Source organism: Saccopteryx leptura, chromosome 3 (assembly GCF_036850995.1).
Source record: "Saccopteryx leptura isolate mSacLep1 chromosome 3, mSacLep1_pri_phased_curated, whole genome shotgun sequence".
Lineage (NCBI taxonomy): Eukaryota > Metazoa > Chordata > Mammalia > Chiroptera > Emballonuridae > Saccopteryx > Saccopteryx leptura.
In genome coordinates, this window is record NC_089505.1 from 365,154,526 (window position 1) to 365,177,229 (window position 22,704).

The window sequence follows — 22,704 nt, forward strand, 5'->3', positions numbered from 1 at the left end:
CCTGTGCAGACCTCGCTGCTGCTGCTCCTCATCCTCATTCTCGGTGCTCACGTCCCGACTGTCCCCGACTGCCCCCAAGCCACCAAACCACACACTCATTCCCCTCCGGCCCCGAGCTCCGTCCCTCTTCTGTAGGGCACTCTTTCTCTTGTAAGGACATATTCTGTGCCTGTCTGCCTAGCGTCTGTCTCCCCTCGGGGCTGGAAGCTACAGGAGAAGCCACTGTACTTAGAGCAGGCCAGTTGCAGTCTCCCAGGGCCTGGCACGTAGTAGGTCTTCTGTAGATATTTGTTGAATCGAGCCAGGTGTAGATTTCACCTCCCTCCTTCAGCCAAGTCACTATTTCTCTGCATTTTAAAATGCTGATTGTGAGCATTAGAATATGCAGTGATGAAGCCTGCCCAAATGAACGAACTTCCCTTTCACGTCTACAGCCGCGCCACGTGCCAATGAAGAGAAGGAATTTTAGCATAATTAGACAGAACCACGGGAATGGAAGGAATTAGCTGCGTAGACAAGAGAAGTGTCACTGTTCTCTGAAAATGTCTGTGCGTGGGGATGAGGGAAGTGTTCCCTGGAGGGCGGAAGGTGAACCAGTCAACAAAGCTAAGAAGAGTGCGACTACGCATTCATTAAGCTCCGGGAACAAGACCTGAAAACGGAAAGGCCTGAGCAAGATGTAAGAGAGAAGGTTTAACTGAGAAACAGCAGAAAGGGCGGCTTGTGGAGCCGGCGGGCCAGAGGACAGGAAGTCCGCGGGGGAGACGAGCTGGGAGCTCTCCCAGGGCGGGTGACCAGGCAGCGCGGGGGCAGGAGAGTGGACAGGCGTGTGCGAGAGGCAGCGGGCTGTGAGGAGCGGGGACCACACCAAGAGCTCAGCCCTGCTCTCAGTGGCCAAGGGTGGGGGCAACCCAGATGCCCATCAACTGGTGAGGGGATGACCAAAAAGGCCTGCATCCATGCAGTGAGATGTCACTCAGCCACCGAAAGGGGGAAAGTCCAACGGTTGTCTCATCACAGATGAACCTAAATTCGTTCTACTAAGTGAAAGAAGGCAGACACAAGAACCATGTGCGATTCAGTTTATATGAAATATCCAGAACAGGCCAATCTGCCGAGGCAGAGAGCTGACGAAGGGTCGTCGGGGGAAAGGGAAGTAAGGTGTGACTGCTCTGTGGGCATGGGGCTTCTTTTCGGGGTCCTGAAAATTTTCTGGAAATAGGAAGCGGCAATGGATGCATCACCTTAGGGGTATACTTGAAATGGCCCGTTTTAAGTTACGCGCTTTCCCACAGCTGAAAAAAACAAGTTGGAACTAGGCCTGGGGGGGGGGTCACGTTGTGGCTTCTCCAATTCCGGTGTTGACTTCGACAAGACTCACTCTCTGAAAATTTACCCCCTCCTGGATAATTCCAGAATAATAATCCCTCCAACATCACCGGGTTCTGAGAGAGCAAACAAAATAGAGCATGTAAAACAGCCCTTAGAAAGAGAAAGACGTTTATTATAATTCGTGCTTCTAAGTGTTCATCGAGTCCCATCATCAGTGGCCGTTCATTCCTTCCTTCACTCATTCCGGTACCTATTGAGTCCTTAGCAGCTGCCAGGCAGAGCGTCAGGTGCTGGAGACATACGAAGGGAGGAACAAACCAAGTGCAAGTAAACTGACAGTTCGTCAGGTGGGAATCAAAGAGTGGGGGGCGGAGGGGACAGAGGTGTCGGGAGAGGAGTTGGTACTGTTGCATATCAGACCAAGTTTCATTTCAAGACGTTTCCCAGCTCAGGAGACTGCAGCTGAGAATGAAGACAGACAGGAGTGCCAGAATAAAGTGCCGTTACCTGTACACAGCCAGGTCCAGGATAATCTGGTTCCGCTGCTCATCGTCTCTCAAGGAGAAGCCAAGCCTGAGGGACAATGCGTTTGGGGTGGGGGAAAGCGGGCGTCTTTAGCAACACTGGATAGCCAGCCACATCCCATTATCAAACAGAAATCTCACAGTAATTCTGTAATAATTTCCAATGACAACCTTATTTTGATAGCTGGACAATAAAATATCTATGTTAATTTAAACATGTCAACAGAAACCTAGAGTGTATTCATAGATTATTTGTTTACGTTGTTTAAATGTGAGAATCTCAAGGTAAATTACACACACACACACACACACACACACACACACACACACACAACTTAGCATTGGTGCAGAGATGGAGACCTCTGGTGGTTAAAGCTGTCTTTTCCATTGTGCTTGGTTTGCTAGGACAAACTGAAACACTGGAATCATGCACGCAGAACTACCATGTTGTATTTGTCTTCCTTTATCCAACACTCTAGCCCTCAGTTTTAAAGTCTCGTCTCCTTTTTCCTTGCCAGCTTCTCTCTCCTCCTGTCACTGTTGACCTTTCTATCACCTTGGGAAATGCCGAGACACTGCGCCCTACTTAGCACCTCTATTTCACAGAGGAGGGGACGGAGGCTCAGAGCAGCCAGGGCTGGGGGAGCCTGGAGAGGCAGGATCTCATTACAACTCTGCCCTGAGGCCGAGTCCTGGTGTCACTTCTATACCGTTCAGAATTACCATTTCTGAACGACTTGGTTAACCATTCTATGTATGTTGAGCGTTTCACTTACCACCTCACTCAACAATATTAAAGAATAGAAGCTTAGTTGCTTGAGGACAGTAATATTAGCCAGCGATCTGGCTTTTAGCTGTACTGCTGCTTGGGGCAGTCACTCTCCCTGATTTCAACAGTCCTGCTGTGTGGGGCTTTAGTTGCTCCCATGACCTACGCAGTTTTCATCTCACCTTAGAAGTTTTTTATATGTGCTGGCCCCTCTGCCTTGATTGCTACTCCCCAATTTCCCAACCAGTCAACATAAACTCTTTCTTCATACGTCCTTGAAAGGTTGCTTCAGAGAGCTTTTCTATGGCAAAGACGGCTGTCATTCCCCACTCTCTGCTCCCTTTTTTCACTAGGAATAGGACCCCTGACTTTCATTAGGAACATGGCTCTGTTTTCCAGCCTCCCTTGCAGCTAGATGAGGTCTTGTGATCTAGTTCTGTGAAGGAAAGTGTGTGTGAAGTTTTCCAGGAATTTTCCTAAAGAGAGGCAGTGTGTGCCCTTCCCTCCATGTTCCTTCTTTACTCGGCTGAGCAGGAGAGATGATAGGAGGCCAAGAGGGAAACCGGAGAGACTACTTAACAGGCCATTGCAGTTGTCCAGGTTTTGTTGACAAAGTCTAAGCTCCACAGGGCACAGTGGATAGGGGTCCAAGAGGATGAAGAAAGTGAACTGGGTTAGAAGGTGAACAGAGCTATGGGGGAATAAGATCCTGGATAATGATAGATGGCCCAGGAGGGTTGGGAAGGGTGGCCACAGTGTGATAGAAGTAGGCGGTAGTGGCAGAGGAGATGGGTTATCAGGTCTTTATAGAATCCCCCTAAATGGGGTTCGTTTTAGGGGCAGGTAAACTGGTCAGTGTGGTAAGAGGAATGGTGGTCTCCTGGTGGCACGGAGGGCTCTGGGGGACTCCTAAGCCTTGCTATAGTAGAAGAGAGATGTCTTCCCACTAGCTCTTTAATCTCCATGATGGCAGAATCCTACCGTGTTCACTGTGGCACCACCAGTGCCCAGGATCACGCTTGTGCTGCACTGAGCCTGCTGGATAAAGAAGGTGTGTGTGTGCATGGCTAGGGGTGGGGGGGTTAGAAACGTGACCTAGGGGGAGGGGAAGGGGGGAGAGGAAGAGAGATGGGGAGGGCGGAGGGGGAGAGGGGGAGGGATGGGGGAGGGAGAAGGGGGAGAGGAAGAGGGATGGGGGAGGGAGAAGGGGGAGAGGAAGAGGTGTGGAGGAGGGGAAAAGGGGAGAGGGAGAGGTGTGGGAGAGGGGGAGAGGGAGAAGGAGAGGTGTGGGGGAGGGGAAAAGGGGAGAGGGAGAGGTGTGGGGGAGGGGGAGGGGGAGAAGGAGAGGTGTGGGGAGGGGAAAAGGGGAGAGGGAGAGGTGTGGGGGAGGGGGGAGAGGGAGGAGAGGTGTGGGGGAGGGGAAAGGGGGAGAGGGAGAGGTGTGGGGGAGAGGAAAGGAGAGGGAGGATGGGGGGAGGGACATTAAGAGGGACAAATATACCAAAAAAAGAAAAAAAAAAAGAGGGACAAATATAAGGTGACAAAGGATGATTTGACTTTGGGTAATGAGTATACAACATAATCGACCATCCAAATGTTGTGGAGATGTTTGCCCAAAATCTATGTACTCTACTTGACCAATGTCACCCTGTTAAATTTAATCATCTAAATAAAAAAAATTTTAAAAGAAAAGAAACTTGACCATGGACATCACTGGAATGGGGTTAGCATGAGCAAGCCAGATACACCACCTATTAGCTATGTGACCCTGCGCAACTCACTTCACCTCTCTCGGGTTCAGGTTTGGATGTGTGGAAAAGAAACACTACCCATCCCCACAAGGTTGCTCTAAGGAGGAAAGACATGATTCCTGACAATGATTCAGGAGGTGCCTTTATCATGGTGATGGCAGAGCAAAGGAAATGATGAAAGTAAATAGATTTTGAGTAATCAAAGGAAGTGAACACGATTTAGACCATAGGCTTTTTGGTCTGTATTTTGGCTACAAAAGGCCTTTAGAGCCTGTTCTCCAGTTGTAAATGCTAAGACAGTCAGATAAGGTAGACCATATGTCATTATAGTTGAGGATTTCCAGTTTGAATATTTTTCCTTTGTCACAAACTTCATGGAGATATTTGTATTGATATTTTCCTTAGCTCTTGAATGCCTTGGCGATGCATTCCAGGGCATGGAGTAGCTGGATAGGAAATGTATCAGTGTGCTCAGCCAGCTCATCATTGGCAGAGTTTTAAAAATTAATCCACGCAACAATAATGCACTGGCAATTCTCAGGCATAAAATTGTCGATGGTCCAAAGTTTCAGGGGATACATAAATAACCAAGATTTCCATATGTCAAGATCATTTTCTGGATACCAAGAAAGTGAAATGTAACATTATGCATTTGAAAACATAGCAGATGTTTTACTTTCAAACGCGCACAAATGCCATTCTTCCTGGGAGTTATGGAGCTTGTTACGGGAGGTTGGGAGGTCGGGGGGCCCTCCCGGGGAGCAAGCCTGCACTGGAATGACCACCAGCACACAGCCGGCTTCTTCAAGCCTCTGTGTGGCCTCACGTACTTGGGCTCGTTGACGTTCAGGGCTCTCCCATCCTCAGTGACCAAAGTCCTGGGTGGTTTCACTTCCTTCTTCTTTTCGCTTAGGATTGGGGGTGGGTGGGGACACAGGGCAGAAGGAAGAGGAAAAAATAAATTAATATATATATATATATATATATTTAAGTAATTGATACTTTTGAGAAACCGTTTAAGAAAAACTAATCAGATATTTGTGAGTACATCAACCATTTACTGTTATGAAGTCCATTCTGTGCTGGAAATGGACAATTAAGCCAGATTTCTGTGTGGTTGTATTTATGTTAGTAAAGCAAAAATGGGACCAAGATAATTTGCGAGATAATTTGATGAGGGGGAAAAAAAACCCTTTTCATGAAATATCTATTAATATTTAAATCAATCTATTTTATGCATGATTTCCCCAGATCACTGTCAATGCTCCATTTGCGTATGCAGTTTCTGCTTTAGTTAAAATTACAATTTTTAAGATGCCAAATAGAATTCATTTTTTAGAAATAAAAATACCGGGACATAAGGACCTATGCAAAAGGATGCCTAATCTCAGCACTATTTATGGCGGCCAAACCCTGGAGCTGCCCTGAACACCCCCCCACCCATGGAGGACTGATGGGGCCAGCTGGGGTAGGGGCCCCTGGGCGAGTCTTCACAGCTAAAAGTGTGCCCACCCTTCACCTACTGATCCAAAAAGGGATAAAAAGAAATGTTGATGATGTATTTAGTGAGAACCAGTATATGAAATAGAAGTCCATTAAAAAAAAAATATGTCTACATTTGCAGAAATAATTCATACAATGGTAGAGGGTAGAGAAAGTTCTGGTGGAACCGACCCACGCCCGTTGACACTCGAGACCCTGAAGGGGTAGGAATGGAGGATAAGAAGTGGAGCAAAGAGGAGAAGATTCACAGATAACATGAAAGAAATATACAGGATGTAATTTCTATGTATTTAAAACATTAGTATAAACATATAAAAACTAAAATAGGCATATATCTAGAAGACCAGATGGACAAATTAGTTTAGATGACAAAATCGTAGGCAATTCTTTGTCTTGGATTTCTATTGTTCTTTTTTTAAATTTAATTTTATTTTTCAACTACAATTGACATTCAGTATTATTTTAGGTTAGATTTAGGTGTATAGACTAGTGGTTAGACAACGACTTACTTTACAAAGTGTTGCCCTGATATTCCCAGTACCTGCCTGGCACCGTACACCAGGGGTGGTCAACCTTTTTATACCTACCATCCACTTCTGTATCTCTGTTAGTAGTAACATTTTCTAACCGCCCACCGGTTCCACAGTAATAGTGATTTATAAAGTAGGGAAGCCACTTTACTTTATAAAATTTATAAAGCAGAGTTACAGCAAGTTAAAGCATATAATAATAATCACTTACCAAATATTTTATGTTGGATTTTCGCTGTTTGGCAGAATAAATCTTTATAAAACAACTTACTATAGTTAAATCTATGTTTTTATTTATACTTTGGTTGCTCTGCTACCGCCCACCATGAAAGCTGGAACGCCCCCTAGTGGGCGGTAGGGACCAGGTTGACTACCACTGCCGCACACAGTTATGACAATATTATTGACTAGATTCCCTAACGCTCTTTTAGTATTGATTTAGTCAATTCACTTTACTTTGAAATATAAATTTGTTCACACTGTCTTTTCATCTGGGCCCCCAGGTCCAATAAGTTGATGTTCCCATGAACTGTATCATTCTTCCTGAGCGCGGGACCCGCTGGTTTGGGCAGAACACAGTGCACCGAACAGAGCTCTGGGCTCTCATCCGAGTCAGCGTGCTTTTTTAGGTGGTCAGGGAAAGAAAACTGTCTCCCCTTTTCAGGCTCAAGAAAATGTAATTCATATACATCATAGATAGACGTGGGTGCAGATACATTTGAAATACAGCACTCATTACATAAACATGTGGAATTTCCGTTTCAAAACACTCCTCCACTCCCTGGCCCACCTGATTCTCTCCACAACACAGTGGGCAGTGGGAAGGTCGGGCAGGTGTGCTAGTCCCCGTCCCACTGCTGAGGACACGGATGAGAAGCTGGGCACATGCCAAGGTCCCTCAGAGCACGGAGACGGCGTCACCCCCGGGCCCCATTCCCTGGTGCTCCCCACACCTCTTCCCAAAGCACCCAGGGGCCTCAGGGTGCCAGTTTCCAAAGATTATAAACAAGAACTTTAGACAAAATTTGATTCTCATTTTTATATCTCCCCATCTACCTACTTAATAAAGAAAATGTTGTGAAAGCAGCAGAGTTCTGTTTTACTACTCTTTTCGTTTCTTACTATATTTCAGAGCCAACTGATCACATTCCCGAGCTCATGAATTCCAAGTATTCCCAAAAGTGATGCATTTCCACGCTAGATTTAAGCGATGGCATGAACTGGGAGGACACAGAGCCTATCTTTTAAAAAGCTACTCTGAAGATAACAGTTTAAGCATTCTGGCTCCTAACAGCTTATATCTAATTCAAAAGTGAAAGCATACTGCTAAATGTCCAAGAGAGTTGTATTAGGAAAATGTAACATCTAATGAAACTAATTTCTGATTATTGATTTTACAAATTAAAAGATGCAAAGGAACTCATTCATCGAACAAAGTGGCCTTCTTCCTGGTACCATGATACCTACTACTGTATGTCTAACCCAGGCCCTCCTAGTCCCCGACACGTTTAAAGGGGTTACAAAACTAAAGACGTGCAACGCAAAACCCTACCTAAAACGCTGTCATTTACAATATTCTAAAGAAGGTCATTTGATACTCACAAATGTTAGCCGATGCAATTCAACAATTAGCTAAACTTAAAGCCAAGTTTATGTGTGATAGCTAACGAAGGTTGAACATAAAAAATAATGAGTAAAATAATGTGCCACCATGAAAATACAGTCCACAAAGGAGGACTACCCTGCTCTTAGTAATGGGAAACATTAAATACCTTAATTTTTCTCCATCTTTTCGTTGTTTCTCCATGTGTCTAAGAGTTTCCAGTCTAGACTCGGGAGTAAACAAAGAGGGTTTGTTCCAGAACTCCAGGTCTGCCTCGCTGCTATCTAACTGCTTTTCTTCACGGTCCCCTTGTCGTGTATCTGGTGCCTGGACGTGGCCTTTGCTCTCTCCAGAAGACGGGCTGGGAGCGGACAGAGAGACACAGAACACGTGAGGTGGACGTGTGAGTTTCATCCTTCACGCTGCTCCCTAAAAGTCTGACCCTTTGTTCTTGCATTATCGTCTTTCCTTGACAAAGCGTGTCTGACACGCAGCTGACCCGGGCCAGGTTGGAGGAGTGACTGCCACAGCAGCGGGCAGGCCCTTGTCATCTGTCACCAGGCGGAGTCCTGCAGCACTCAGACTCCGGGGATCACATCCCCACTGGGTGTGAGCCACGTGGGAAGCTTTACCAAAAGTCCAGACTCCTTGGCTCCCACAGGAGAGTCTAATTCAGTAGATTTGGGGGGAGGCCCAGGAGTCTGTGTTTTATGATATTTTGCAGGAGGTTCTAATGATCAGACAAACTCAGGGACTACTGAGAACTAGCAATCACCCCATCTCCAGTCTTGCGCCCCTGGATCCTAGCCCCCACACTGCTCCGAGAGCATCGTACAGGAAAGTTAGAGTGTATTATTTCTAGGTTTACTAGCTCCAGAATTCTCTAATGGGACACGTAAGATCTTCCACGTAGGGCCTCTACCTGCTGTATTTTTCACGGACAGCTTCTGAGTTTGCAGCTTTCTATGGTAACAGTGCTGTGAGTTAATTCTAGAAATTCAAGGATGGTTTAACATTGGAAAATATATTAATGTGAGTCAACACATCCATAGAAAAAAACATGATTCTCTCAACAGATACAGTAAAAGCATTTCATAAAAACCCAGCATCTGTGATGATGACGGCTCTTCATCAACTCGGAATAAAAGGAAACTCACTTAACCCTACCAGACCCCCGCAGCAAACATAACATGTAATGACGAGACATCGGGGACATCTTTTTCGAAGCCAGGGACAGATGCAGACACCACATCCCTGCTGCTGCCCCACCCCATTCTGGAGGCACAGTGGCCCCATGGAGAACATAACAAGCAAAGGCACAAAGATTGGAAAATAAACTTTTAAGTTGCTGTTTGTGAAGAAATGTTTCCTTATCTAGAAAAAAACAGGATCATCTATAGACTAAGTATTGCATTTTTTTTTTAATTCAGCAAGACGTTTAACGCAACATCAGTATACAAAAATCATTTGTCTCTTTATACATCGGCATGGACCAATTACGAGTCTATTTATAAAATTCCATTTTACAAGATACTTAAAAATAAATCTGATAAAAGATGGCATGAGACCTTGGTAGAGAAAGTCACAAAACCTTGCTGAAGGACTCAGAAGGGGGTCTAAAGAAAGAGACCTATTCCTACAAAGTTCAGCATGAAAGGAACCAATGTCACAAAGATGTCAACTTTCCCCTAATTAACATGTAAATTAAATGCAATTTCGATCAAAATTACACTGGGGATTTGGGGGGGGATTTGAATAGCAGATTCTAAAATTCTCAGAGAAGAGTAAAAAACGAAGAGCCAGGAGAATTTTGAAAAAAAAATGAGACTATCTTCTACCAAATATCAAGACTGAGCTTAAAGCTTTAGGACGTGAGACCATAAGAAGGTACTCCCATGGAGCAGTCTGGGAACCAGAGTGGACCCGTGGATGCCTGAGCAGAGGGCACACGGGAAGGGCAGAGAAGGACACACCTGAATAAATGCTGTAGAGACCACTGGCCGCCGTGTGGGACCCGACTGGTACCCTACATACCCAGTACCCAGCACCAGAGTCCAAAGTGAATTGCAGACAGATGAATACGACACTGGGGTAATGAAATATTCCATAAACAAGACCAACGAACACAACAACAAGTTCAGCTACAGAAGCGTTTTTGAATTCTACAGAGCAGAAGCGCTTACTGCACTTATGAAAATTAAGGAGAAGTGACAGGTTAGGAAAAGATATTTACAAAGCACATAACCACTACAGAAATTGCATCCAGAATGTAGAACTATAAGTCAGCAAGGGGGGGAAAGAAAACTTACAATGTATTTAAAATTGCCAGAGGATCTGAGTAGAAGCAAAACAGAAGAAATCTAAATAGCCAATAAGCATGTAAGAAGATGTTGAAAGTGTTCAACTCACTAGTAATTGTAGAAATTCAAATTAAATATAAGGTGCTATGTAATAACCAATTTGATTGGCCAGTGTTTTAAAATTGCTTATTATCTGATACCGGCATAGGTTATATGTGTATAAATTAATACCCTTTAGAAAAAAGTGGGGTAATGAACACATATAAAGTTGGAATGACGCTCATAACCGATGGCGTGGCAATGCCACTACTGAATAGCCCAGGGAAACCATCACCCGCACAAGGAGATGCGTGCAACTCCTTCTGCAAAATGAAAGAGGGGGACAGCCTACGTGGTTGCCCAAAGGAGGCGGCTGCCCCAGGGCTGAGCTTCAGCTGCAGCCACTGGGAGGGCCGGGCCGGTGTTAGAGCTGTGCATACTCCAACTGGCCAGGGCCAGTGAATCACTAGCTGTTAGATTTTTATTTTTTATTTTTATTTTTTATTCAGGGAGAGAAGAGGAGGCAGAGACAGACTCCCACATGCTCCCCGACTGGGATCCACCTGGCAAGCCCACTAGGGGGTGATGCTCTGCCCATCTGGGGCATTGCTCTGTTGTTTAGCAATCAAGCTCTTCTTAGCACCTGAGGTAGAGTTCGTGGAGCTATCCTCAGTTCAGTACCTGGGGCCAACTGCTCCAATCGAGCCATGGCTGCAGGAGGGGAAGAGAAAGAGAGAGAAGTGAGAGGAAGAAGGGGTGGAGAAGCAGATGGACACTTCTCCTGTGTGCCCTGAGCAGGAATAGAACCCGGGACATTGACATGCTGGCCAATGCTCTACCACTGAGCCAGCTGGCCAAGGCCTGGTAGATATTTTGAATATCACCTTTATGACACACTGCGATTCATTCACCCAATGGAATGTTATGCCGCAGTCAGAATGAATGAGCTAGTTCCATGTGTCTTCCGATGCATAAATCTCAAAAAGATAACATTGAATGAAAAGCAAAGTGCTGAAAAGACAATCACTCATACTAAAAACCAAATGAACAAACAAAAAGCACATACCTAACTACTCTTGTTTAAAGAGACACAATTACCTAGTAAATGGAGTAAAAATATGGGTGGAAACAACATTTATGAAATATGTACTAATTGTGGGGGGCAGACACCACCGCAGACGAAAGAAGAAACAGGCTGGGGGAAGAACATATCTATTAATGATATTTTATTTCTTATTTTTAAAAAAGACCCAAAGCAAACATGCAAACTACTGACAGTTATTAAATCTGGATGGTGAAACTATAGCTACCTATTTTTTTTTAACATTTATGGATGTCTGAAAATTGTATAACTATTATTTTCTCAAGTTTAAGAGATTCTGTTATCAAAATATTTAAAGCTTTTACTGTACAAAATCAAATCAACTGATTATAGTTGCAATTCACATGAATGAGAATTAAATAGTTCATGTTTGTAATGAAAACAACTAACGGCTTATTAGTCACATTAAAATCTATTCATTATATAATTCACGAAATAGAACATTTTTGCTGCTATCAAAAGTATTCAATGTATAATACTGTGATTTGCATTTTAACTTATCTAAAATTTTCATACTCTGCAAATCAAAGTATACACCTGTTCATTTATCTCTACTGTGCATCTCTAGAGAGAGTCTGTCTGAGGATAAGTTTGGATGCAAATTTAAGTTGCTAGTTTGGAAAGGCTTTATTTTCTACGGGAGGAAAGCCTCATAGGATCGTCACCAACAATGGGATGCTCATAGCCTTCCCCTCCAATTCACAGAATACATCCTTCAAATCAATCACCTGGAATGTAAGTGATGCTGGGAACACCTTGCGACAAGAACATGGTTGGCTGCTTCTAACCAAAGTCAGCGGGAAAGTCAACTAATAATTTAGATACCGACTGGCGCCAAGGTCTGTGTACCTGCATCCGTCACAGCCCGGGCGACCTTCCTCTTCCCGGTTCTCACGCTCTTCTTGAAGTTTCCTCTCCGCCTCCTTCTTGTCCTTGGCTCGCCTGAGGCAGTAGGCTTTCTCCTGCTCCCCGATTTGTTGTTCAATTACTGGAAAGTCCTGCAAGGCCTGAATCCTTTCTGAACGTTCTATTTCTTTCCCGTCCAACCACTTGAATGAAAAATAACCGATACAGAGCAATTATTCTAGTGCAATTTGAAATCAGCCCCGAGTTGACTTTGAAGGGAATATTTTAAACTTAGAAACAATAAATAATGCATCATATTGATATGGGACGCATCAGACACTTTGATCTAAGTCAATGTTTATTTCATACAATCAACACAGTTTATAAACTGTCTTTACTGGTAATACTAAGTAGGTCTTCTGTTGAAACTGATTATTAATAAAAAGCTCTCAAAATATATTAATTTGATAACGACTCATCATCAAGGATTTCAATGCCCCAAGTCAAACTATAGCTCTAAAGTATAACAATGACCCTTCCCAAATTCTCTCTACAAGAAAGGAATTTGTATATTGCACAAAGTTGAGCTCTAATACATATGAATGCACATTCTACCTTTTCAAAGACACACAAACTGCATTATTAATTGTTATGGTTCTGTCTACATTGGTATTTTTATAGTGATTTTCCAAGTTGAAACATTCAAATGAAACACCAACCTAAAACCTGCCATTTCAAGGCTACCAGGTTAAAGATACCTATTTATTTACCCAGCCTCATCCTACAGAAAGTGGGGAGGTATTTAGAAAGGTGTGGTAGGCAGAAAAATGCCTCCTCCTCCCTAAAATAGACACGTTCTAATTCCATAAATACTACTTCACATGGCAAAGGGACTTTGCGGATGTGATTGAATTAGGAAATTTCCGATGGGGAGATGACCCAGATGATCTGGGTGGGCCCAGTGTAAGCACAAGGCTCCTTCAGGTGAAAGAAGACGGCAGAGGGGTCAGGGTCAGAGACAGGGGGAGACTGAAGGCGCTACACTGCTGGCTTGGAAGATGGAGAAAGGGTCCCCCATCCCAAAATGGCAGGCACCCTCCCAAGCTGAAACATGCAGGGAATCCCACCGAGCCCGTGGCCCGCGGGAGAACACGGCCCTGCCCACACCTCGGTTTTAGACGTCTGACATCTAGGACTGTCAGAGTATGGATCTGTGGTGTTGTAAGCCACTATGTTTGTGGGAATTCATGACCCTAGCAATAGGGAACGGACATAAAAGGAAGAAACACACAAAGATGAAAAATATATAAATTAAAAAAAAAAACATTATCAGGATTCGTTTCATTGTAAATCAAAATTATAACATTGTGACGTGGAAATAAAAAACTTAATCTGGGTTCTTTTGGTCGCAGGACACATGGGACTGCTGTAGGTGGGCCGCTGACTTGGGTCTGAGCTTCCTGGCAGCCAAAGCAAAACAGGAAAACAGTATCAGTTACCTGACTTCTGTCGTCTTTCATGAGAAAATGTACCAGTGTTTCGGTTTCCCGTAATCTTTAAAATGCATTTCTGAAGCAGAGCTCTCTGGTGGAGAGCTTGCGAGGTGTCGTGCCCTCCCCACACAGGACAGGCTTCAGGGAGCTGTTACTCCAGCATCCTTCGGTGAAACATGAGCCCACAGCGGCCAGACCCAATTTACTGAGACCTCTCCTTTCAGGGGATAAGTAATTATGGTCCAAGTACTTAGCCTTTTTAAAAAATTACCTAATTTAAGCTAGAGTTAAGATCTAAACAATTTGGAAAATTCTGACCACTTGTGATTTCTTCCATTGGAATTTGGATAAAGAACGGGAAGCAAGGTGTTATTCTATCACTTGTGGCTGCGTCACAAGGATTTAAGGGTTTACTTTTAAAAAAATACATTTGTGTATGTAATTATGTGTGTGTGTCTTTCCTTAAACTCTGGTTTAAATAAATATTGATTTTCATTTAGACCTCTTGTTTCTAAAAGAATATGACAAATGAACCCCCATCACCATACAGACGGGAAACAGAAAAGCTCGTATTGAAAATGGAGAACACATTTGGGACTGTGCCACGTGTCTGTCAGCACCTGTCTTTTTTACTGGGTCTCAATTTATTTGACGACTTCCGTTAGGTAGTCTTTGAAACTCGCCCAGGTTTCCTTCCAGCCGAAATCCCACCTGAGTTTAGACGGTCTAATGAACGGAGAGTTAGGGTTTAAGTTGTGATTATAATATTTCTTGGTCTTTCTTTACTGTGGATTCTCGAAGCACAGAGGTAGATTGTCCACGCTTCCCAGTGATCACGGCACACGTGCCGTAGCAAAGAGAAAGACAGACTAAAATGCATCAAAAGCTTCACAGACCTCCTTTAAAGCGGGGGTTATTAGAGATTAGGAAAATGAGGTAGGCCGCTCATAGCTCGTGGAGACACGAGCTCAACTCTGGTCTGCCTGCTACCAAACTCTTTCTCCTATGCTCCTGTGCCCGCTCACTACCTGGTCCGGCTCGGACACCTGGAAAAGGATACTTAGAAAGGGCAGATCTCCGCACACCTGTCTCTGTGTCTGTCTAAATAACCACTCCGTTGTTATGAGTTGAGTTGTGTCTCTCCCCAAAACAGCTGAAGTCCTAACCCCAGGACCTGATGATGTGACCTCATTTGGAAACAGTCATGGCAGATGCAGTTAGTTAAGATGAGGTTATCCTGGAGTAGGGTGGGTCCCTAATCCAATGCGACAGATATCCTTATAACAAGAATACCATGTGAACAGACAGAGACATAAGAAGGCCATGTCCAGATGAAGGCGGAGATAGCAGTGGTGCTTCTACGAGCCGAGGAACACCAAGGCTCGCCCTCAGCCAGCGGGAGTTAGGAGAGAGGCCCGGGACAGGTGCCTCACAGGGACCCTGAGGCTGGCCTCGGCCTCGAAAGAGGGTAACCCTGCTGACACCATGATCCTGAACTTCCAGCCTCCAGGACTAGCAGATGATAGGTTTCTGGGGTTTAAGCACCCAGTTTGTGGTGCTTTGTTAGGGTGGCCCTAGGAAAATCATACATCTGTTAACACAATGCCTTTCAAGTAGATCACAGCTTTCAAGGAAATAAATGATGATTAAGATTCTAAAGTTTATCAGCCTATTTTTAAATACTAGTAAACATGCTTATGAATGCTGTTTTTCAGAGAGGCTGCTGTTGCCAGTGTGATTGCTGAGTCAGAGCAGGCTGCCGGAAGGAGTGACGCGCACGCGAAGCCTGTACCTCAGTCTGCAGACAAGCAGTGAGAACGGTGTCCTGAGGATGGTGGGATCTCGGGATCAAAGCCCACGGGAGCCACCTGCCAGGTGGGCCAGCTGAAACGAGGCGCACAGCAACTCTCCGACCCTGACTTCCTCCTCTCCGAGCGAGCGCACTAACCATCGCCCTGCTGGGGTCCGGGAGGGTCAGAGATGTTGTGCCCAAAGCACCGGGAACACCCTGGCCTAGGTGACAGGCGCCTGTCGGACGGCAATCACAAACTTCCAGCTGGAACACTGCGGCGGGGACACGGGCTCGGCTGGGGCAGGCTCGGCTGGGACGGGGTCAGTGGGGACAGGCTCAGCTAGGACCGGCTTGGCTGGAACGGGCTGACCCCTTCCCAGGGAAGTGGCTCCCAGCATCCTGCTCCAGGGTCCACCCCTGTGATATCCTGGTTCTCGGCAGTCTGCTTCCTAGGAACTCACTGGGCAATGATGATCAACCCGTTGGAGCCCACTTATCATTTATTCCAAACATACACTCTAGATTCAATCACCTGAGTCACTCGTTCTCTTAATCCAAGAGATTTTACATGAGAAGAAACGTGTCCCATTAACACAGAAACCTCAGCACACAAACCACAGCAGTCTGAAAACAAACGTCCGGGGACTTGAAGAACGCGGAGCAGAGCCCGCGCGCCTGCGCAGTCTCCTCGCAGAAGCGTGGGGCCCGTGCAGGTCGGGAACTCTTAGAATTACACGAAAATTAACATTACTTCTTCAATACGTTCGGGCGTATGGTTTCTTTAGAAACTGGACGCTTTTTCCTAGCTCCAAAGTATTAGATGAGGGGACACACCGCACAGGAGACGAACCCAGAGAGTGGTGGCTCTCAAGGCGCGCGCCGGGCCAGCCGCGTCAGCGTGTCTGGGGAGGTGTTAGCAACGCGAGGTCTCGAGTGTCTTATCAGACCCGCCGAGTCAGGAACTCTGGGGGCGGGGCCAGCCGACGCCACCCAAGTGTTTCCGTATGGTACCTACCCGAGTTTCAGAACCGCTAACATGGAGAGCAAGTTAACAGAGAGCAATCAGAAAACAATTCTTATAAAAGTGATAAGAACACAGTAGTTTAAGATGATGAAATACTGTAGCCCTAAACTAAAACCCCTAAACTATTAGTAATGATAAATGCTTTTCATACCAACCATTTGAACTCATCAAGAAATATTTAAATTAAGCCCTGGCCAGTGGTGCAGTGGATAGAGCGTGGAGCTCACTGGCTTGATCCAGGGGCCACTGGCTCCAGCCTGGAGATCTCTGTCTCAACTCCAGGGTCGCCGATCCCAAAGGTGCGGGCTCAACCCCAAGGTCATTTATTTGAGCCCTGGTCAGGGCACATGACAAGCACTCAATGGCACAACTAAGTGAAACAACAGTTGATGCTTCTCTCTCCCCATTCCTCTCTATCTCTCTCTCTCTCTTTCAAAAAAAAGAAAAGAAAAAAAAAGAAATAGTTAAATTAAGCTCTGTGTATTCTGATTGAAAAAGGAGAAAAGTACCCAATTTACTTTTCAGAGATTTATGAAAGCAATTATAACAATTTTAAAGCTCACTAAGTCAAAGAATTGGTTTTTGATTTTCTGGAATATTTCATTCTCTGAAGCAACATATTTCCTGACAATGCTCTGAGTGAATCAGGAATTATTGTAGTCGCTTGCGTTCACCTCTCTGAGATTTCCACATCATTGAAAGAAACATACCTTTAATTGTTGGAGAGTCGCCACCACGAACTGCCTGTAGCCGCGGAAGTCGGCGCACGGGTTGCCCATGAGAAACAGCTCTCTCAGGTGGATGTTGTGCCGGAGCGCCTTGACGCTGCTCAGCTGGCCGATGAAATTCACAGTCAGGTCGAGTTTCGTCAGCCCCTCACACCCTGTTGAGAGAAATGGAAACAAAGAAATAAATCACGCTGGTAATAAAATGATGTGTGCAATAGCAGCGCAAAACCGAGGTAACGGTGGCCAGCTTTTAAGTCTGCTGATTGACTGCACTGCTTACCAAATCCTATCTCTGCCACATCCTTGCTGGGTGACCCTGGAAAAGCTACCAGCCGCGCTTCTCCTCTGTAGAATTACAGGAGTGAGGGTTCCCAATTACCAATGAAGGTAATAGGAGAGGACGTGTGTCAAGGACTTGGTGCCGTGCCTTCCACCTAGAGAGCTTCAGTCGGTGTCAGCCAGGCTGAGAAACAGCCCGATGAGCACTCGTTTGGCCAGCACGCGGCTTCCTGGGCAATGCGCCCGCCCGTGGGAAGGAGGGATGCTTGCTGCAGCTGCATGAGCAGAGAGCTCCCGGATCCTTCCGTGAACCAAGGACGAGTTGGTCTGGCTTACACAGCAGCCTCTGTGGGCGAGGTCCAGCATGCGGCCGTCCCTGCCTGCGGCTGGCTCACGCTCATTGGACTGGGATGGCAGATTTTGCAACTTCAATCACGTTAGCGTCACCTCTCGCTGACGTCCCAGCTCCCACTTGTTCTGTGCTCATTTCTCCTAACTTCCGCGCACTCCACCCTTCCCAGGCGCTTCCTGATTACATACTGCTTTTCTGTTGTTGATTTGTGACTTGTTTATAACTTAGGGTGAACTTTGGTTCCTGAGATCTCATATTAAACTCTCCGAAGTGAACTTGATTCAGATTGTTCACAGCTCTGCACCCCTGTCACCTCTGGCAAAGTTTTTCTCATGTCTGAAGTCTCTATGGTAGAACCAGTTTCATCACGGGGTCGCGTGTCTCCCCGTCCCCTCTCCTGATTCTAGCACCTGACGCACCTTGCCCAGCGTCCCATGTCTTCCTTCTGTCTAGTCATATCCCAAGCCAGTCTCTTCCAGATACGTTAGCTCCACTTTCATGCTGGGTCCTCACCCTACATCCATCCGTCCATCTAGCAGTTACTGGGTGCCTGCTCTGCACGAGTCACTGAGCCAGGTCTTCGGGATAAAAGGATTCTTAAAAATCCGTGGTATTTCACCTCACGCTATGTCTAATATAGAGAAGGGGGGGGGGGGGAGATGGGCATTGGAATTTTAATGTGCAGAGGCACCAGGAACGCAGCTGGAGAAGCAGGCCACGCCCACTGAGACACTAAGTCACCCTAGGTTTGCATTCATTGGTTCGTTTTTGTCAGTCCCACCCATTGTTCAACCCATTGCTCCTGGCCGCCACCCCCAACATTCTGCTAGGTTTGCTCCTCTAAAGGTAACCAAGGACCTTCATGCAGACCCTCTCCGGCCCATGACACACTAGCACAACCTGCTGCGTGTGGCAGGGCTGACCCGGATTCTCTGTTAAACCTCCCAGCTGTCTGGCAGTGATACGACTCCTCCTTTACAACATGCTGCATCCCCTGGACCTCTCTTACAAACTTCTCCACTCCGTCAGCGGTAATATGATCCAAATTTCCATCCTTCACCCAACGTTCCCTGTCCCCGTGGTTTTCTTGATGACAACAGCTGTGTTCATTGGTTGAACTAACGCCAGATTCTGACAGCTCCCAACAACCCCAATATCTGACGTTGCCACTGAATATCGACCTAGTTTCAAACGCCTGCAAGACAAGTCACGTTCAGCATGTCCAAAACCGAATTCTCCATGGTTTCTCTTGCTCTCCACACCCCAGGACAGCTTTTCTTCCTTCCTCATGTCTGGAGTCTGTTACTGCCATTGCCACTGTGCTATCAGATGTGAGTGTGACCCAGAGTCAAGCCAAGGTCAACTTGAAAGCTAACCTAATTGACGCCCTTGGCCCCTTTGGTCATCAGTCAGCCGGCCCTGCAGACCTAACTGCAATCTCACACACTTCTCGCGACTATAATCCTGTTACTGACATTCCAGTTCAGGTTTCTGTCACCTCTCTCACAAAATATGGCAATAGTCTCCAAAATCTGCTCCCTATTTTGAAAGCACAGGATGGAGGTAAGGAAGGATAGATGGATGGATGCACAAAAGAAAGGAAAAGAGGAAGGAAAGATTTTTTAGTGGCTTTCCTCTTGTTCGTATTTCTTTTTCCTTCCCTTCCCTTCCTTTCTGTGTCCTTCAGAACAACTAAATCCTAAAGCCATTAGGGGAGGCAGAGCAAAGAAAGAGTGGAGAGGCCAAGGGCCGCTGGGTGGCCTTGATCAGGGTGTTGGGGGCCACGCAGGCTGAGAGAAGCCTGCGGAGAACTGCTGTGCTGTAAGTCGGAGCTGGAGCAGGGAGGGGCCGCCCCCAGGCGAGGGGCCCTCTGGCGTCAAGCTGACGCCGGTGGAACACAATGTGGGGCCTACAAGTACAAGCAGTTGTACTCACACCCATCTGATGGGTGGGCCCCGCGCAGGACTTGCCTGCAATGCACAGCAGGGCCTGGGAGAGCCAGACCGGCTGGAGGAAGCGGGATGAGGGGTGGGGGCAGGAAGAGAGGGCAGAGACTAGACGTGGGTCAGCACAGGAGAGTGCCATCTCTCCTCTCGGCAGAGTGTTAATGCAAAACACCAGTCACCAGAAATAGGTCGATACCCCATGTCGACATCCCACTATTATGATATCCCATTAGAGGATATAAGAATATAAGCAAAGTGGGTGGGAGGGAACAGAGAGCCTGGGAGGCAGCGGGGAGAACAAAGTCTGCGTCCTCCGCCTCAGAAAGTCAACAGATGACGCTCCAGACGAGAAGAGCCAGGAAGGCCAGGCAGAGCCTCGACTGAGCACACTCTGCGGGAAGGTCGCACAGCGGAGGGGAGTTGAGAATGATCACCGCTGGGGGCGGGACTGAGGGTTCTGAGGGCAAAACAAAAGACTGCTGTTTTCCGACAGAAGAGTAGAGCTCATTTTGCCTGTCTAAACTATGTATTGTATCACTATAGTGAACATGTCAATCATTAACAAGATCAGTACCCTAAAATGTACAAGAATAAACACCGATACATTCTAGAGTCTACTATACAGATAGAGGAAGTTCACAACTTCCCATCTTCAAAAACAGACATATCTATTTTAAAAAAGGACAACAAAGCCACTGTTTTCATTATACTGGGGACAATAGAGACAAATTTTTTAAAATATTCTTAAGCCTATAAAATAACAATTATACGTTTCAGCATTCAGGCTGACAATGCATAAAATAGGCTTTTAAACGTTTTTCCCCGGGATCCAGAATGTCATTTGGGTACATCAACTGAAACAGGTAATGTGTACAAAGCTGTTCAGAATTGTTCTGTTCACAATAGCAGACACAATTAAAAACAGTTCGAGCACCACACTAAGGTTTATTTAAAACACATCAATACACCTGGTGATTCCAGTCATTAAATTATAAAAAATGTGGACTCAGCCACTATATGAAGAAAAACTATGAAACTCCACGTGGGTATAAATATAATTAAGTTTATGTCTCAACGTCGGTATGTTTGTTCCACACTGGAACAAATACTGAATGGGTTTTATGAGACGTGAAAGATACATATAAGGAAGTCTAACGTAAGATCCGGGTGACTGGGAACTCCCGAGTTTACAGTGAGGCCAGACTCACTGCCTCCCCGAGGGGGAGCTCACACCAGCAGGACCCTCACCTCTCCTTCCAGGTGAGGGTGGGTGAGGAGGAGGGATGGAAAAGGAAGGAAACTTATTCTAGCCCAGTGATTCCACAATAGGATAAAAAGAGAAAAAAAAGGATACTAGCTATTTTTTCTCACCTAGCAAAACAAACAAAACTACAACTTACGTTTAAAACGATGTTGAGATTGACTCAAGTAGGTGAGCTAAGTGTGGATATTCATTTCCCTCCTCTCTCACCTTTAAAATTAAACAAAAAGTGCATATTTGCCAGCAGATAAGCTGCCCACTTTCCCCCACCCCACCATACATATCCACAAACCACCCCGGGGCCCAGCGCCTCCACATCGCGCTGGGAGGCGGAGAACCCAAGAAAGAAGCATCCAGGGAACAGGCCTGAGAGGCTCTGTGGTTCCCAGAGCCCACACAACAATAGTGACAATGCTGCCCCCTAGTGGTAGACGACAAAAACATACAGCAAAAAAAACCAGAATTCTCCTGTTCTTTCAGACACTTTCTTAAAAATAACAAGCCGCGGACCAGCCAACTGAGAGAGAGAGAGTTTTAATGACTCCTCTGACATGTAGGTTGATATTTTACTGCCACAGTACAGGGATGCTGAGTTAATCCGGTCGTGCTGTTTGTTTGCACGAGCACGTGGTAATAGGACTGTGGAGCAGTGTCTGGGGGAAAGCAATGACTCCACTTCTAATGCAGAAAATGCCAGTAAACCCCAATCCCAGAAATCCCAGCACTGACACAGGTTTTGGGGCTTTGGTGGTCCTGATATTCTAGGTTCTGAGGTTGACAATTTACAAAGTATGATGAATATCTATGTCTTTGTTGATACTTAACTCTGAGAGTCACTGAAATATCCGTTTCTACACCAGGAGGTGAATAGGCTAAAATCTACCACAACCTAAGTGAGATCTCCCCTAATATGAGCTCTTGGCAGATGGGGGTGGGGTGCCAGCCCACACTCAGAAGGATGCCTGCCCACGTCACGCCTGCCCACAGTGCCCACAGAGCCCCCCGGCAGAAAGGAGAGAGGCTGGACATGGGCACCCAACCTCACGGCTGCAGAAGAGCCCTCCCAGCCACTGAACCAACCAAGTCCTTTGTGATTATGAACAGACACCAAAGGTTACCAGGCACTGAGAAAAAAATAACAGCACATATATATATAGCCTGCAGAGTAACACAGGGCACTTTCCAGAATGCAGAGCAAGATGAGGAGGTTTCAACAAGGAATGCAGGTGGAAAGGCAGGGAGGATCAACTTAGTGCGAAACAATATATTTAAAAAAAGTTTGAGGCCCTGGCCGGTTGGCTCAGCGGTAGAGCATCGGCCCAGAGTGTGGAAGTCCCAGGTTTGATTCCCGGCCAGGGCACACAGGAGAAGCGCCCATCTGCTTCTCCACCCCTCCCCCTCCTTCCTCTCTGTCTCTCTCTTCCCCTCCTGCAGCCAAGGCTCCATTGGAGCAAAGTTGGCCCGGGCACTGAGGATGGCTCCATGGCCTCCGCCTCCATGGCCTCCACCTCAGGCACTAGAATGGCTCCG

The 22,704-nt window shown here is 46.1% G+C and overlaps 1 protein-coding gene across 3 annotated transcripts in view; it reads right to left on the reverse strand.

Moving 5' to 3' along the window:
• Positions 1-22,704, reverse strand: part of DNAAF11 (dynein axonemal assembly factor 11) — a 58,592-nt gene that overhangs the window by 25,095 nt on the left and 10,793 nt on the right. For 2 of the 3 annotated variants that reach the window (XM_066372506.1, XM_066372508.1), the window contains 5 exons: positions 17,319-17,491; positions 12,303-12,502; positions 8,182-8,373; positions 5,207-5,284; positions 1,840-1,905 (listed from right to left, as the gene is read on the reverse strand). In XM_066372506.1, coding sequence (XP_066228603.1) covers positions 1,840-1,905; positions 5,207-5,284; positions 8,182-8,373; positions 12,303-12,502; positions 17,319-17,491 — 709 coding nt within the window. The remainder of the gene's footprint in view (positions 1-1,839; positions 1,906-5,206; positions 5,285-8,181; positions 8,374-12,302; positions 12,503-17,318; positions 17,492-22,704) is intronic. The other variant, XM_066372507.1, reaches the window with a different exon arrangement.